Here is a 15,894-nt window from a genome sequence, read left to right as displayed (position 1 = left end):
ATCACCTTGCCCCACTTGAAGTCCATTGCTAAATATGATCCTTATTAAGGACATTAATCAAATATTTGGTGATCAAGCTGCGTATTCTGCTTCTAGGAGCATGGGATTCCCACAGACTTGGGCTATGCTGTAGCCCCCCATCACTCTGGTGTTTATCCTGTCCACACACAACTCTATGAGGCATGGAAGTCCGTTTGGAGCATCCAGGTAACAAGCACAGAGGAATACCCACACCTGCGGCCTGCCCGGTACCGGCGGGGATTCATCCATAACGGAATCATGGTGAGCAGAGCCTAATTCCCTGCCCAAGGGACAGTCTCCTAGTGCCCTGCATCAGAGACATTAATACCACCAGTGTTTCCAAAATCATTAAGTCAAGCAAAGAGAAAAAAAAAATGGGCTAGAGCTAGTTTCTGTGTTTCTCAGTGCAGTTCAGAGCTCAGTACTGAATGGAGAGCAAACCCAAGCACAAGGCTAAACTGAGATCCCTCTGACTTGTTTGCACTGTGATGAGTAAATGGTTGGGAGGAATATCAAGAGGGTCCTCTGAACCCATATTGCTTATGTTTGTTACTCTTTGTATTGATTCATACAGTGCTGCTTTGACACTTTCACGTGTAGATTCTGTTGCATCTGCCCCTTATCTAACTTTGCTTTTCTCTGATATTGCCAGGTTCTGCCTCGACAGACATGTGGTCTTTTTACTCACACTATCTTCTATAATGAGTATCCCGGTGGCTCAAAGGAGTTGGACAAGAGCATTCGTGGTGGTGAACTCTTCCTTACGGTGCTCCTGAATCCAGTAAGCCCATTTGAAAGGAGGGGAATCGGGGCACGGGTGCAGCTTACGTGTCTGATGTGGAAAAGGACTAGATCTTATGGGAGATCTGGTATAACCACTCGTCACGGTGTGGGTATCTCCAGCGTGATGCTAAGGAGGTGTGAAAAAGAGGGCCAAGGAAGTACTTGCTAGTTAACGCTGCTTTGCTTTATGCACTGCCAAGGAAGCATCACTATTGAGTGTTGACAAGTGTAACACTCCACAGATAGAAACCAGCCAGGGTGACGTGCGGAGCGTGGCCCGAGGTAGAGTGGGTGTTACCTAGGCTGCTGCATCTTCGTGAATCAGAAGTGAGATGTGCCTTGGCTCCTTCTGTTCCACACACATCTGCTGCCTGTTGGCTTCTCCCCTGGCTCACTGATGAGTTTTGTTCACGGTAATCACTTTCTCCGGGCTTCCGTTACGAAGTGTTCTCCCCTTTTTTTCAATTATACACTTGAAACCATTTCTGCGTGCTTTTTTGGTGATGTAGCTGTCACCACCCTAAGGCATTTTTGGGGGATCTTGGTCTGATACAGGTGTTTCTTTCCTCCTTTCAGTACTTGACAGTTCCATCAAGCCACCAGGCTAACACCGTACCTTCAACACCGTGCGGTCCCTTTCCGGTTCTTAGACAGGGATGGCAAATCACAGGAGTTTCTCGCTTCCCATTGAAGCTGAGAAGACAAACTTAGGTGGTAAGAGACACGGAAAAAAGCAGTCATTTTCAGAAAATCCTGAACGTATAGAATTAGGAGATGAAGCTTCGTAGCTCTCTCCAACCACAGGTCACGCTCCCTGACATTCCTGCTTGTTGGCTGCAGCAGGAAGCCATGCTGCTCATCTTGATCATACGGGAACTTTCTTGATTCCCCATGGGGATTTGTTTCTCAGTGAAGCTGCTTTGGCACCTGCTGTCCTTCCTGTCTCTGAATGGGCATGGCCCTGCCAGGCTGAGATGGCGATTTTAGAATGTCTACCTCTGTAGCCACTCCTGAATATAATGATGTTTAATCTCTTCTTTTCTTACGACTTCCAAATTTCTGACTTCCTACTTCTCCTTCACACATCTTTCCCACCAGTGCCTGAGCGTGGGCAAGGAGCCATGCAAGCAGATCTGAGAGAAAGTAGGTTCTTTCTGACTAGAGTCACTGGAGTACTGGTCCCAGTCACTGAGCACCTGTTCGTGGGATTTGTTGTGTAACGTCAGTGACTTTGCTCACCGTGATGTTTTCCTTCATTCCTCCTCCTTTTGCATCTCGATTGCAGGGTTGAATACCAGCTTTAGCCACTTTTGGTTGGGGCTGTAGAGGCTCAGTGAATCAGAAAATCAAGCTTTTTCCCCTCAGTGAGCTTGATTTCATTTCTTGTTTCTTCCTTTTCCTAGTGTTCAGTGCCTCTTCACTCCTAGGAGCAGAACTGTGGTAGTGAAGAGACCCTTGCAACGTGCACTGGGTGCATCACACAGGCAGGCTGTAGTTTACACACAGGCAGGCTGTAGTTTACAAACAGCCCCTGTGTTTCTGAAGGTTAGCCTGCGGCGGCTCTGGCTTGGTGTGCAACCTGCGGAAGGTATGGGGCTGACAGCCCTAGCTGAAGGCTGTGGGTGTTCTTACTTCCAGGTCTGGGAGCCAAACTTCTGTCCTGGAGATCTGGAAGCCAGCCCTCTGTCCCTGTCACCTGAGATGGTATTTTTACCTTTACACACAACAGGCAAATCTACCTGCTTAACAGAAGTCTGTAGTAAGGAGGCGGCTATTCCTTGCGTTATGTATGGAATGATCAGTCTGATGGAAAGGAACCGCCTTGTTCTCTGTGGCCATTGCTTTTCTGAGCTTCAGTTTCTCTGTGTTGGGTGAATTCCACCTTGTCCCGCTTCATAATTGTCAGATCTTAAAGAATGCCTGCAGAAATAGCCACTGTGAAACTTGGAGCTCTACGTTTCTCTTGCAAAACCAGTTGCCAGACTGTAACCCAGAGATCACTGCTGGTCTAGGAGGCTGTGGCAAGGAATTCATAGAAACAGTTTCTAGAGCTACCCATTAAAATTCACTGATAAGCATGCGATGATTGAAGCAGCTGGCAGTGATCTGCGACCCAAAAGTTTGGGAAGATTGGCCTGGGGTACAGGATGAACTTACTTGCAAGATTTACTGTTGGTTTTTCGTGATGACTTTTAAAACACTTTCAGGTCCCTTCACATGTTTCCAATGTTTACACTTCTGCTTCCTTTTGGCAGTAGAGCATTTCTCTCTCTGTCAGCAGTGCAGTGCTGTGCTCTAAGCTCCTCTTCATTGCTCGTGTTTGCACAGCGACTCAGACCCTTGCATTCCTCCTCTCACTGATAGAGCCATCTCACGGACCTGATGGGAAGCTGGCCGGCCCCGTGGCCCCAGCAGTGATCCGTAGCGGGCTTGGGCCAGGCGCTTTCAGTCCTTTTTGGTGCTTCCAGCCCGCCTTGAGTGGATCTACACACGCAGGAGTCTCCGAGCCTGTATGCATGTGATTAACTCCACAGTGCAAACAGAAGATGTTTGAGCTTCTGATGTCAGGAAGGAGAATAGCTGTGGGTTCTTGGCAGACAGGCTGTGCACTGCTCACACCATGCAGGCAGCTTACTGCTGCGCCCGCAGCTGCTTGTTAGGTGCTGCAAGGATGCTTGTATCCTCCTGTTTCTGTCTTCTGGGGTCTCTGTGACCTTTTCTCTCATCTTTCCTCAGTGTGAAGGAAGGGAAAATCATGGCGTGCTGACAGTGGAAGGGAGGGGGAGAGGAGGCTGTTGTTATTACCAAGCCAGTCCCCAGAGTCACTGGGTGGGGATGGGAGAGAGCGAGAGAAGGGACTTGAGTGTAGCTTATGTCAGAAGCAGTGCTCGGAGCTGTTTTGGCAGCAGTAGCTGTGACAAGGCAGAGCGAGCTGCCAGGCCTCGTTAAACAGTGCGTGTGTGTTACGGGACGTGACTGCATGCTCAGAAGTACTGGAAAATGGCTCTTGCCTTCTCCATCCAGTTCCTTGGGACTGTTTGCAGGTGACAGCATTACCTGTGTGAGCCATTTCACCCAACATAGTCAAGTCTTGAAATGCAGTTGCTAACGTGGATCACGTGTGGGCTTTTTTCATTCCGGAAGTCTTGAAGGAGCCCCAGGTGGGGACCTGTGTCCTCCCTGCTACCGTTTGCTACCTGCTACTGCTTGGTTTGTGCCAGTGTAACATCAGTGTAACGAAGCCAGGCGCTTCATGCAGCAGAATTTTCCTCTAAATGTTTTGCTACCAAGTCAAAGGGCTGAGCCACCCTTTGCTGTCACACCACCTTCCCAGTGCCTCCTAGAAATGGGCAAAATAGGAGATGCATCCTTTTGCTGCCTCACGTGCTCCGTGACGTGGCCCTGCAGTTACACAGATCTTTCTGCCCTTTGCTCCGTGTTGTATTTAGCACATCCTTTTTGCACAACAGCAGCAAGCACTCACTGCTCTTTGAAGTGTAGGTGCCAGAGCCTGGCACGGCCTCTTTGTCAGCTCAGTGGGAAACCACAAGGGAAAATCGCACAGGCAGAGAAACGTGATAAATCTGTAATTCCACTTACGTTCTGTGTGTCCCAGAGTCCTACCGCTGCTTTCTGTTGCCTACCCAAAGACCCTGGGGTGTGAGCACCTTATGGACAGGCTCAAATTAATTTCACAACATCTTGGGGATGGCTCAGGTATGAACAGCTACTCTCTGTCAGTACCTTCCATCACACTGAGACTGGTCCATGGTGACACCGGGCAGAAAACTGAATGCAGACCTCCTGAGTGCCAGCAAATGTCTTCATCCCAAGACCATCCTGCTCCCCTCTTTTGCTCTTCCCCTAGTGTGAGTGGGAAAGCCATTCCTGCCCCCCGCCAGGGAAGCCTTTTGTTGCCTGCTGACCTTACCTGGCATCACCAGGATTCAGCCCTGAACTGTGCTGCAGTGGGTGCCCCTACTGCACATGAGGTTCCTTCCACTCCCTGCACTAGCAGACACGGGGTGGGGAGTGCGAAATCATCCCTGTAGTCATTCTTCCAGTGGTCTTAGTGTTCTGCTTCTATTTGCTAAATTGTAGCCTTGCTGCAGTTTGTGCCTGGCAAAGTGCCGTTGTGTTACAGGCACTGGGATGCCCAGTTCCATGGGAGCTGTCAAAGCCACACACCAGAGTCAAGCTGACAGCAGGCTTTTGCACTCTTTTCTCCAGAAGTTAAAATACTGAAAAACAGATTAGAGAGAAACCTATCTGCTTGAGGGAGGAGATGGCTTGGCAAGGCAGAGATAACACACAGCTCCTGCACACTGCAGTGCTGGGGGGGCTCCCATGGGTGCCACTTTGCCCGAGGGTTTACATCCTCAGGCTTGGCAGGGCATGTTTCAGGGGCTGCCTGTGCTGGAGCTAAAGCCTCATCAGCTGGTGTCTGCTCCTAGTGCAGTGTCTCTTTGCAGTCCCTGTTTGGATCCCCAGGTACGCTTGTTTGTATTTTCAAGTGTGAATTGCCAGTTGTTGCTTTACACTTGAGGTGCCAGCTCCAAAGTGAATGACAGCCGACAGGCTGTGGGCCTAAAAATACCTGCTGTGGAAGGTGCCCCTTGCACTGCCGTGCCCCAGCCTGCTGCCCTGGCACTGCTGCTGGAGGAGCTGCCCTGGCTGTGCCTGGGGGGGTGGGGGGGGAGCCTCTTGCTCTCCCAGGAAAGAGGAGTTGCAAGGTTTTGACTAGGAGGGACTCACTGACTAACTCTTGGTCCCATAAATGTCCCAAAGCCACCTGAATGGGATTTTGAAACTGTTCTGGACTCACATATGGGGCTCAGATATCACCCTACCACCGTTCCCGGGGGTTGCTGAGAGGTCTGTGTCCCTCCTCTCCCGAGTTCCCCCTGTCTCGCAAGGGCTACATCCTTCTGTTTTTCATCAAAGCAGCGCTGTATCCTGGCAGATGGACGTTCATCAGGGCAGTCTGAGATGTGAATGGCCTCTTGCCGACAGCACAGTCCGGCTAGGAGGAAACAGTACTGTTACCTGATTTATGAGTATCCCACATCTTTCCTGTTTTCAGATCAGCATCTTCATGACCCACCTGTCTAACTATGGGAATGACCGCCTGGGACTGTACACTTTCGAGAGCCTGGTCAAGTTTGTGCAGTGCTGGACCAACCTTCGCCTGCAAACATTACCCCCTGTCCAACTTGCAAAGAAGTACTTCGAAATCTTTCCGCAGGAGAAGAATCCCTTGTGGCAGGTGAGAAGGCAGCTTTAACTGCTTCTAGTGGTTTTCCAAGAACTGGAGAATGTGAAGTGCGGCAAGGCTGCTGCTGGAGGGCACGGAGGGGTGGTGCATAAAGCTTTTATGTTTAGCTTTTGTGGCTTGAGGCTGCAAGTGGCAAATCACAGGGTGAAAGGGATGGGGAGGAGGAGCAGTAGGACACAGTCACGGTGTGAGCATGGGGACAGGGATGGCCGTCATAAGTGACCGGGGGGCAGGCTTGCGGGTGTTTGGGTCATTAAAGGGCTTATATTAGAGCAAGCCGCTGTGAAATGTTATGTGTGCAAGGAAGAACCCTGTTTGTTGCTAGAGGAGCTTGCAAGCATGTTAATGTGATTAATCTTAAAGTAATTTCACACCGCAGAATTCATGTTCATTAAACAAAAACATGCTTATTCCATTTTATCCCGGTGCCACAGCTCTCTGCATGGTAATGAGCAGATGAAATTAACTGAAGGTGATAGAGTTGTCTGTCTGCCAGAAGTTCACAGATGCTGAGCTATACTATCGTGATGGCCCAGCCCAGCGTGGCTACACGGGGCAAGGCCTGTGGTTAACACTCTCAGAGGGATGTTGGCTCCCGTGTCACTTAAGAGCTTTTGAAAACATTCCCCCATGTTTTTACTTAACTCTTCTTGATGCCTGGCAGAGCAGCAGTGTGGCTGAGAGTTGTTCTTCATATGCTAATTGCATCTTCCCAAGAGGACTGGCCTTCTAGCTTTTCTGCCCCTTTCCATTAGCTCCTGTGGTAATGCTTAATCCTGTCCCTTGTGCTGCAGAACCCCTGTGATGATAAGAGGCACAAGGATATCTGGTCCAAAGAGAAGACATGTGATCGACTCCCCAAGTTCCTCATTGTGGGACCTCAGAAAACTGGTAATGTGAATGCTTTATCTAAAGATAGATTGCAGTTTCCATCTCATTCCTCCAGAGAGGAGAGCTGGAAAGGTCTGCGCCATAGATCTGTAGGGCTGCCCTTTGTGCAAGCTGCCAAACGGCCGCGGAGGACCCTTCAGAGAATCTCTGATTTGTTCTAACCTAAATCTGGCAAGTCTGTCAGTACTGTGCACCCTGGCACTTTGCTTGGCTCAGTCCTGATTTGCAGAGAAAAGCCCTGTTTGCAGAGTTGTCTTCTGGTGTTTTTGACCTTCCTTAGCATGTCACAAACAGAAGCTGTCAGCAGGACTAAACGCACGCGCTTAGCCAAGGTTATGATGAATGCCCCCGGGTGCTTTTATTGCAACAGATCTCTGTGTACCCACCGCATGCTCCATGTTGCTGTCAGTGGGAGGTGGAGATCCTCTTTTGTCTGACCTCTGTCACCACTGCGTAACTGCTGTGGCATTGTGGCTGGCAGTGACACAGCTGTACGTACTGTATCGAGGAGTACCTTCTAGACCGGGGAGAGCAAAATCTCGTCAGCCAAAGCCTGATCTTCAAACCTTGGCTTTCTCTGTAGCGCCGCGGAACAGCAGCTGCTAGCCACACACCGTAAATGGCAGCCCTGGCCTTGAAAAGCAGCTTGTCCCAGCCCAGCTGCTGCCTGTGTCACTGCGAAGCTCCGGTGGCGTGTGCGCAGCATGAGCACGTATTGCAGCCCAGGTGCTCGCAGCGGTGCAGTGAGAAAGCCCTTCTCTCGGCCGGTTTGTTGGCCTGCGGGAGCCCTATGGCTGCGTGCCGAGCAGGATTATTGGGTTTGGCTACGGCAGAGGCAGGCCAAGGCACCTGTAGCTCAATTTTATTGGAGGACACTAATGTTGTCCCTAGCACATCTCCTTCCCAAACGCACTGCTGCCCTGCAGTACCTCCCGTTAGGTAGGTGTGGGTCCTGCCACGTGGCAGCACGGCTGTGCCACCAGGGAAAAGAAAAGCCATGACAGGTAGCTGGCATGGGTGACTGCTGGCAGGCTAAGGAGGTGACTTAAATCAGCTGCATGAGCTGAACTGTGGGATTGAACTGGTCGGCCAAGTTCAATTCCAAAGTGCTTGGTGCCACAAACCTGCATGATTTGAGGGGTGGGTTAGCCCCGCACAACGGGCACGTGCCCGCCTGGGGACCGGTGGCAGCAGACGTGAAGCCTTTCATTCAGCTAAGCGTCATGTGTGACGCAGGTCCTGTTAACCGGTTCCTGTTGCAGGCACAACAGCTGTGCACTTCTTCTTGACCATGCATCCAGCTGTCACCAGTAACTTCCCAAGTCCATCCACCTTTGAGGAGATCCAGTTTTTTAATGGACCCAACTATCATAAAGGAATCGATTGGTAAGAACCCTGACACGTGTTCTTCTGTGATAAGGTGCACCCATGCTGTCTTCTCCCAAGTCTCTCTGTATGTCCTCCTCAGCCACCTCAGTAGCTTCTCTGTGTCGGAACAGCTGGTTTCATTGCTGTTGCTCTGCACGTTCTCCGTTTCCCTGCTAACCCAACTGCTTAGTCCTGGGAGCAGGACAGGTAGTTTCTGATTTTACCGACTGTTTACCATCATTTGTAGGCAATGATTTAGCTTTAAAAATTCAGAGTCTCTGTTAGATGCACTGCTGTCATGGCACTTCTTTTCATTTGACATGCAAAACAGACAACAGTGTGCTCATTAAAAAGTTCTTTGCGGTTTCCGAGTTAAGACACACAGTATGGAGGAGACAACATCCCTACTGTTGTCCTGGGCCCTTTAGACTCAGAGCCATCCCTGCGTTCCTTTCAGCGGTGCCAGTGTCTACGTGAATACCTTGATCTTTGCTGGTAAAAATACGGAATTATAATAGTGTTTCCATCTGGCAGGGGAATTTTGGCATCACTGTGCCACTGGTATGCCACTGTGTTCCCAGGCAGAGAAATTCTTAAGGTGTTTCTTGCTCAGAGCATTAATTTGGGATAGACTGTGGCACCGCACTCCCTCCTGGGGGGCTCTGAGGGACAGCTGCACAGCAGTGAGCCATTCTGCTGTGGGATTTCTTTGCCTGTGAGCTGTGGGAGATTTTGTCTGACTTCCCTGATCATTTAGAGGACGGTTGAAAAGCTACTGGGAGATGGCTGGTACTTGAGCAAAGCTCACGGGAGTCAAGCACTAACAGAGCCGCTGCACTAGCTGATCAGCCTAGAAAGCGTAGGCTTTTATGTGCATCCCCTCAAGTGTCATCCAAGTTGATTTGAGTGTAGCACCACATGCAAGACAAGAATCTTTGTGTTTAGCAGCAAATTGAGTTTGTTGTACAGCTTAAATTTCAGCAGAGACCAGTCTTACAGTGCCCTGTCCCCCCATTACCCTCTACCGTACCATTACTCGAATCTCTTACAGCTTCCATGTTACTAATTTGAGAAGCTCCTGTGAGGCCGAGCAGAGCTCTTTACCCTGTGTCTCAGCTACAGACTGAGGTACAAAGAGACTAATGATTTAGCCGGGTTTAGAGAAGCAGACAGTGGCAGGGCAGGCAGCTGATTCTGACCTTAATCTTGGGACAAAACCTCTTTTCTGCTACAGCTTGTAACTAGGATGCGACCCTCAGCCTTTTTCTTCCACTGTGCAAGGACCCGGGGAACATGCTCTCGGCAAAATACTTTCTTACCCTGTTATCACCTCCAGCTTTCCATGTTGTGCTCCGCCACCCCTTTCCAAGTCCCACCTCTGCCAGCTCTGCGCCTGCGTGCCCGTTCGCTGTTACTGGCAAAGCGCGCTCGTTCTGCGGACAGCGTCTGCTGGAGAGAAGCAAGGGCATCGTTTTGTCGTGTGCCGTTTCTTTGTTGGGCCATGCTGCTCACCAGCACCCCGTCTGTTTGGCAGGTACATGGAATTCTTTCCCATCCCCTCCAACGCCAGCACAGACTTCATGTTTGAGAAGAGTGCCAATTACTTTGACACAGAGGTGGTACCAAAACGTGGTGCGGCCCTGCTGCCTCGAGCCAAAATCATTACTGTTCTGATCAACCCTGCTGACCGAGCCTACTCGTGGTACCAGGTAACTTCCCTGCCGCTCCTGGGCGAGGGCTGGAGGGATGGGACGGTGGGCTGAGGCAGAACGCCCAGGGACCCACGTCCACAGAGGGGCCGGGGGACGCGACGCCCGCCGCCTGCGGAGCGTGGGCAGTTACATACGGAAGTGTTGGTGGGCGGTTGTGCCAACACGGTGGCGTCTGCACAGACACGTATAAGGTGGAATTTGTGTTCCTGCTCTTAAATTCAGCTTACGTTTTTCAGCACCAGCGTGCTCACAGTGACCCCGTGGCACTCAATTACACCTTCTACCAAGTGATCTCTGCGAAATCCCAGGCCCCTCAGGAACTGCGCAACCTGCAAAGCCGATGCCTGCTCCCTGGCTGGTACTCAACACACCTAGAGCGCTGGCTAACGTACTACCCCTCGGGGCAGGTAGGAGCTTTGGCAGTAGTGGCTCTCGTGGAGCCCTTTGTAGGTTTTTGTAGGTTGAGTGGAGAGGAGAGCGAACTGTAACACATGCACGTACTCCCCCCCTTCTTTTCACCTTGTCTTTTGAAACAAGAGCCACCGCTTGATTCCTCCTGTTATAAGCTGGTAAGAAATCAGGCTTGAGTACTCCAATTTTGCACTTTATTGTATTTGCAGTTCTCCAATTTTGCACTTTATTGTATTTGTGAAAGTAACGGAGTGCGGCAGGGTACTGTGACCTCCCAGAGGTCGGCGAGAACAGCAGCGTTGGCGCTGCCTCCCTTTCATCTCGCAGCCAGCAGCCCAGGGCGCCTCCGCAGCCCCAGGGGGTGCTCAGCTGCTGACTGCCCTTTCCTCGCTTTAGTGAGAGGGTCTTGGGCTCTGCCTCTTGTTCCTGCGTTGTGAAGCTTTGAGCTGTCTGGTGAAGGGAAACTGCACTTGCAGAGATGTCAGGATTCTGTATTTTGTGTATACATTCACAGAAAGTCGACAAGCGGACCGAGACCGTTACTGTCTCTAAACTCCCAAGAAATGTATAAGCTAACAGCGTGTGAGTCAGGATGTTTTCTTTCACCTTTCTTTCTGCTGCTGGGGTTACCCTCAGTCAGTCAGTATTCAGGCAAAGGCTTAAAATGCCCGTTTAGTCTCTAATTCTCTGCCAAAGCAGCAGCCTAAACTGGACATGACAGATCTGCCAAGGCTGAGAGAGACATGGGAAAATATTCTTGGGCTCGTATCTCACTGCCTTACTACGCCCGGGGGTTACTGCTGTGAGGAGCGGTAGAGCCAGGCACGCCACCCTTGTACTTACAATGGGTCGGGGTCACCTGCATCCCCCAGGCTTCAGGTCACGTGGCTTTTTCTGTGCTGTTCTTTGGAGTAGGTAATTTATTAGCACTAAAGTTGTTATTGCCCGTCATACACCTAATAGGAGAGCGATCGTAGGTTACAGAATACTTAGCACGGTGGCTGCTGACATCTAAAAAGAATACATGAGGTCTTCAGAGACCATTTGTAACTCGTGCTACTGCTGGGCCTTAGTGCTTAGTTGCAGGGGGTCTGGCCAAAGGGCAGGTTTGTCAAGCAAAGCCTGTCATGATCGGCTGTTTATGTTTCTGGTTTATGGTACTTGTGGCCCGTATCGTAACGTCTCTATCTGTGGTGGCAAACAGGCCATGTTGCTCCAGAATTAGCGGGCTTTGGCAGCCTTTGCTCACAGGGACAAAGGCCAGGGGCAGTGTGGAGACCAGGACACTCGCTCGGGTGTTGTTCGGCACAGGCTCTTGGGGGGCTAAGGCAGCTGCTGTCTTTTCAGCTTCTCATTGTGGACGGTCAGGAGCTGAGACACAACCCTGCCTCTGTAATGGACAGCATCCAGAAGTTCTTGGGAGTTACACCGCTCTTCAACTACACCCAGGCCCTCAGGTAGGAAAACTGGTTCTGTTTGTGATCTAGTAAGTGTTTGATGAGGAGAACAGCTTTTATCCCTTGACTACAGGACCTGCCAAGGTTTCAGAGGCATGCCTAACCCTAGAAATAGGTTCGGATAGCATGTGGTGCTAAACTGAGGCTGGAAGTGTAGCTTAGTCTTTCCAGAAATGATAGGGGAAGGGGTGGTTTTGGCTCTGTCACAGGGAAGCATGAAGTTGCTCACAGCAGTAATTATGTTTTTCATTTGTGGTTTCAGAAGAGGTGCTGGAATTATTAGCACTCCTTATGCTTTGTGTTACACCTGTATCTGACAAAGTAGAGGAGGGATGATAAAAAAATGTGTGACAGGCTGCTCCTGTCTTCAACCAGATGGAGATTAGGGACATATCGCCCAGTTCTGAGGTAAAGAGCCTGTTATTACAGAAGACATGGACTTGACAGGTGCCCAGAGCTATCTGGGGAAGTGGTGGTGGAGGCACTACCTCACTGCTAGTAAGCTGAAGGACGTTACTCAGCCATTACTGTGATCTTGCCCACAGTGCAAGTACATTTAACGTGACTAGGTAAGCGCTACCTGAAGGTGAACTGTGGCTGTTACCAGTCTTCAGTGGAAACTCTGCAAACCCACTGGAGATCCTGAACATTGTCCTTTGCAGCTGAAACCTGTGTCTTTACATCTTTGCTATGGCAGCCTCGGGGAGCAGGTGGTGCGCAGGCATACCACACCTGCCCTGCCCTTGAACTGAGGGGAGAACCCATTCCCTTCTCCTGCAGTGGTTTTCCAGGCGGGGGGCATGTGGCTGCCCAGGGGAGGGCAGATTTAGAGAAATGTCAGTTACTTGAAAGCCTTGCTTGCCGAAAGGCACGGGGTGATGGTAAACAGGCTATTTACAGTAGTGGTACCGGCTGGCACCTGTCAGCCAGGGTCAGAAGATAAATGGTGTTGGTCAGCTTGCCCCAGAGTTTGGTAGAGGGACTTGCTTACACCTCGAGCTCACCTTTGGCCAGTTGAGGGGACAGGACAGCCCAGACCCAGCTCCCGGCATTGCCTGATTACCTGTGGTTTAGCAAGAAAAGAAACAGTGATTCTTTATAAATGGTCAGGGGATTCTCTAATACTTCTCAGCAATAATGAGATTTAAAAGAATTTACATACACTAAAACATTGATTATTATTAGCATTCGTTAATTATTAACAGGCAAATATTGGTAACACCATGTTACCTCTGAAATTTGCATAAAGCTGAAACAGTCATGGTTGTAATGGATTTCTTGTCAAAGTAGATAAGTGCTAAAAAAAAAAAAAAAAAGGAGCCAATACCACAAAAAAAGAAAGAAAACCCAAACCCAATTTGTAAGGCACTAAAATGGGAAATACCCTCTGGATTTACTTAAGTTGTGCTGCTATGAATTGGGCATGTGGTCGTATCTTTTAAAGACAAGTGTCCTTTTTCAGATTTGATGAAGCAAAAGGATTTTGGTGCCAGCTGCTAGACGGAGGAAAGACTAAATGCCTAGGAAAGAGTAAAGGAAGAAAATACCCCGATATGGATTCCTTGGTGAGTACCTGTCTCAAATCTGTTGGAAGCAAGAGATGTAGAAACATCCCCACAAACCAGCCTGGCTTTTCCTACCGTCTCCATCCTGGGTGATCTACGGAACATGTGTCAAAGGTAACATCTTCTTCCATGCTAATGTGGTCTGTATTTCTCACACAGTCACGGCTGTTCCTAAGAGACTTCTACCGGGAGCACAACATTGAATTATCCAAGCTGATGAACAGACTCGGGCAGCCCCTTCCAACCTGGCTCCGAGAGGAACTGCAGAACTCCAGCTGGAGCTGAGAGGGACTCCCGTGCCCCCAGTGCCATTGGGATGTGTGGTACTCCTACGTGTGCTAAGATGCCATCTCTTGTCAAGCCAAAACAACTGGACAAACAAGCAAGAGCAGAGAATGTGCATGTGGAGCCTTTCCCTACCCCCGGGAGGGGCTGCTGCCTTTGGCACTGCCCTGGGGCACGGCCTGCAAGTCAGTCTGGAGTGTGAATGGTGCGTTACACTTTGACTTTTATTTACAGGAAGGATTTGGAATGCCTGCCCTACTTTAAGCAGGGGAGAGAGCACGGGTAACACTTTATGTTTAAAATACTCTTCTCAGTGTATGAAACAGGCAGTAGCTGGAGGGTTAACGTGTGTTACTCCTCTGAGTCCAGAAGTAAAGACTTAAGAGCTGAGGTATTGAGCCCACTGCTGAGAGAAGAGAAGCAGCTTAGTGAAAGGGGAATCTAGTCCAGTGAACCCCAGCTTTATCCAGTAGTCTGTTTGGCAACAGCAAGGTACAAGAACACCTTGTTCCTCCCCGTGCAGAGCACAGTGGCCGTGGTGGTTACTCACAGTGCCACTGTGCGTGGCTGTTGGGGACTGCACCTTCTTCGAGACAGCCGGAGTAGATGTAAGATTGGCTCTCCTTATCTCACTGCAGCATTGTTGGTGTGGTACAGTGGCCAGTGCCTACGGGCCACGGGAGATAAGACAAAGCTGCAGCTATTGACACACACACAGAATTGATTTGTTATCTTAGGGAAAAGGTTGCCATTTGTGGCAAGTATTTCTCTGCAGGGATGTTACACAATTCAAAAGATGACCAAGGAGCAGTATGTCTCCTTAGAGCACGTTGGAGGCACGTGTTAGTCCAAGCCCAGCAGCTGGGGGAGGCAAAGCTCAGGCATTGTAAAATAAGGTTGATACAGCTGAAAGCAGACAATTCAGTTCCCCATGTCTGATCAGCTTAAAAAAAAGAAAGAAACAAACATTTTTCTCTTTCCAACAGCTCCAGGGCCCCTACCTCATGCTGATAGCTAGCACCTGTTTTAATCCCCTTGCAGTCCCAACAATGCCAGGATAAAAGCAAAAAACAGTTAAAAGTAAGAATCTTTCAGATATAAAGGGAAGGCTTGGACTTAGAAGTGGTTTCCTAAATCCAAAGGGAGCTGTTTAGTTTAGTTTACTACTTCTGCACACAGTCAAGTAAGTACACTAAGGTGCTTTGCCTCCTGCGGTTGCTGGATAATTATTCTCAGAGGAGATCCTCCATCACGGTTGCACATGTCTTCTGTCACTGAGCCATAGGCTTCTCCCTCCTAGGCACAGGTGGTCCTTGGAGATTGCTGCAGTTCCAGAGAACAGAGGGGCAGGATCCATATGAACACAGATTATGGATTATGGACCTTCCACAACTGTCACAAGCTCCTTTTCTCCTATCCAGAGAGAAGATGCTTCAACCAAGCTTTTCCGTTGAGCCTTAGGTATTGTGTATTTCTGAATGAATGGTGCATTTACCGTTGTACGTAAATGTATATAGTATGCAATATAGTATTTTATTTCATGTGCCCTTGGAAAGGGTTATTTTGTGCAGCCAAAAAAAAGGACAAAAAGACTAGAAACCCCTCTCTCACTCCTGTTAGAGAGAAGAGCCCGACTTCCTGCACTGGATTCACATTTAGCATCATTCACATTGAATGATAATGAAGAAATTCTTGGCTCTCGAAGCTGAGCACAAGTGTCTGAATAAAGGCTAGAAGTAGTAGTAAGTGGAGATTCAATAAATGTACTACTTATTTTTCTTCTTTGTGATGATTTGGAGTTATGTCGCAGACCCTAAGCTGGTACAAGGGTAAGAAAAACTGAAAAGCCTACTGCCGGCCTTACAGCTGATAGGTGGGAGGGCAGCAAAGGTGTTTAACTTACATTTGCAACGCCACAGAAACGGTGTCCAAAGGCTTCTTCTTCCTCTGCCCGCAGACCTGTCGACTTGCAGAAGCTGGCACAGCGCACCACCTGTAGCTACAGGCTCATTCTGACCGGTTTCCACTGGTGATGGCTTTTGGGCCATCCCTGTACTGCAGGAGTGCCCAGCTGCTGTGCCACAGCAGGAGCTTTGCTGTGCACCTCCTGTCCGGGCGCGCTCCAG

General features: G+C 49.6%; 1 protein-coding gene across 5 annotated transcripts in view; it reads left to right on the top strand.

The window, feature by feature from the left end:
• NDST2 (N-deacetylase and N-sulfotransferase 2) overlaps positions 1-15,546 on the top strand; it is a 136,957-nt gene extending 121,411 nt beyond the window's left edge. For all 5 annotated transcript variants that reach the window (XM_055721402.1, XM_055721398.1, XM_055721399.1 and 2 more), the window contains 10 exons: positions 97-282; positions 674-802; positions 5,888-6,070; positions 6,874-6,970; positions 8,233-8,356; positions 9,873-10,047; positions 10,287-10,457; positions 11,809-11,918; positions 13,381-13,483; positions 13,643-15,546. In XM_055721402.1, the coding sequence (XP_055577377.1) occupies positions 97-282; positions 674-802; positions 5,888-6,070; positions 6,874-6,970; positions 8,233-8,356; positions 9,873-10,047; positions 10,287-10,457; positions 11,809-11,918; positions 13,381-13,483; positions 13,643-13,768 (1,404 nt within the window). In that variant the 3' untranslated portion in view covers positions 13,769-15,546. The remainder of the gene's footprint in view (positions 1-96; positions 283-673; positions 803-5,887; positions 6,071-6,873; positions 6,971-8,232; positions 8,357-9,872; positions 10,048-10,286; positions 10,458-11,808; positions 11,919-13,380; positions 13,484-13,642) is intronic.
• Positions 15,547-15,894: the final 348 nt, after the last annotated feature.

This window comes from Falco cherrug, chromosome 9 (genome assembly GCF_023634085.1).
Source record: "Falco cherrug isolate bFalChe1 chromosome 9, bFalChe1.pri, whole genome shotgun sequence".
NCBI classification, from domain to species: Eukaryota; Metazoa; Chordata; class Aves; order Falconiformes; family Falconidae; genus Falco; species Falco cherrug.
The sequence above is the reverse complement of the archived record's forward strand: the minus strand, read 5'-3'. Positions and strand labels throughout refer to the sequence as shown.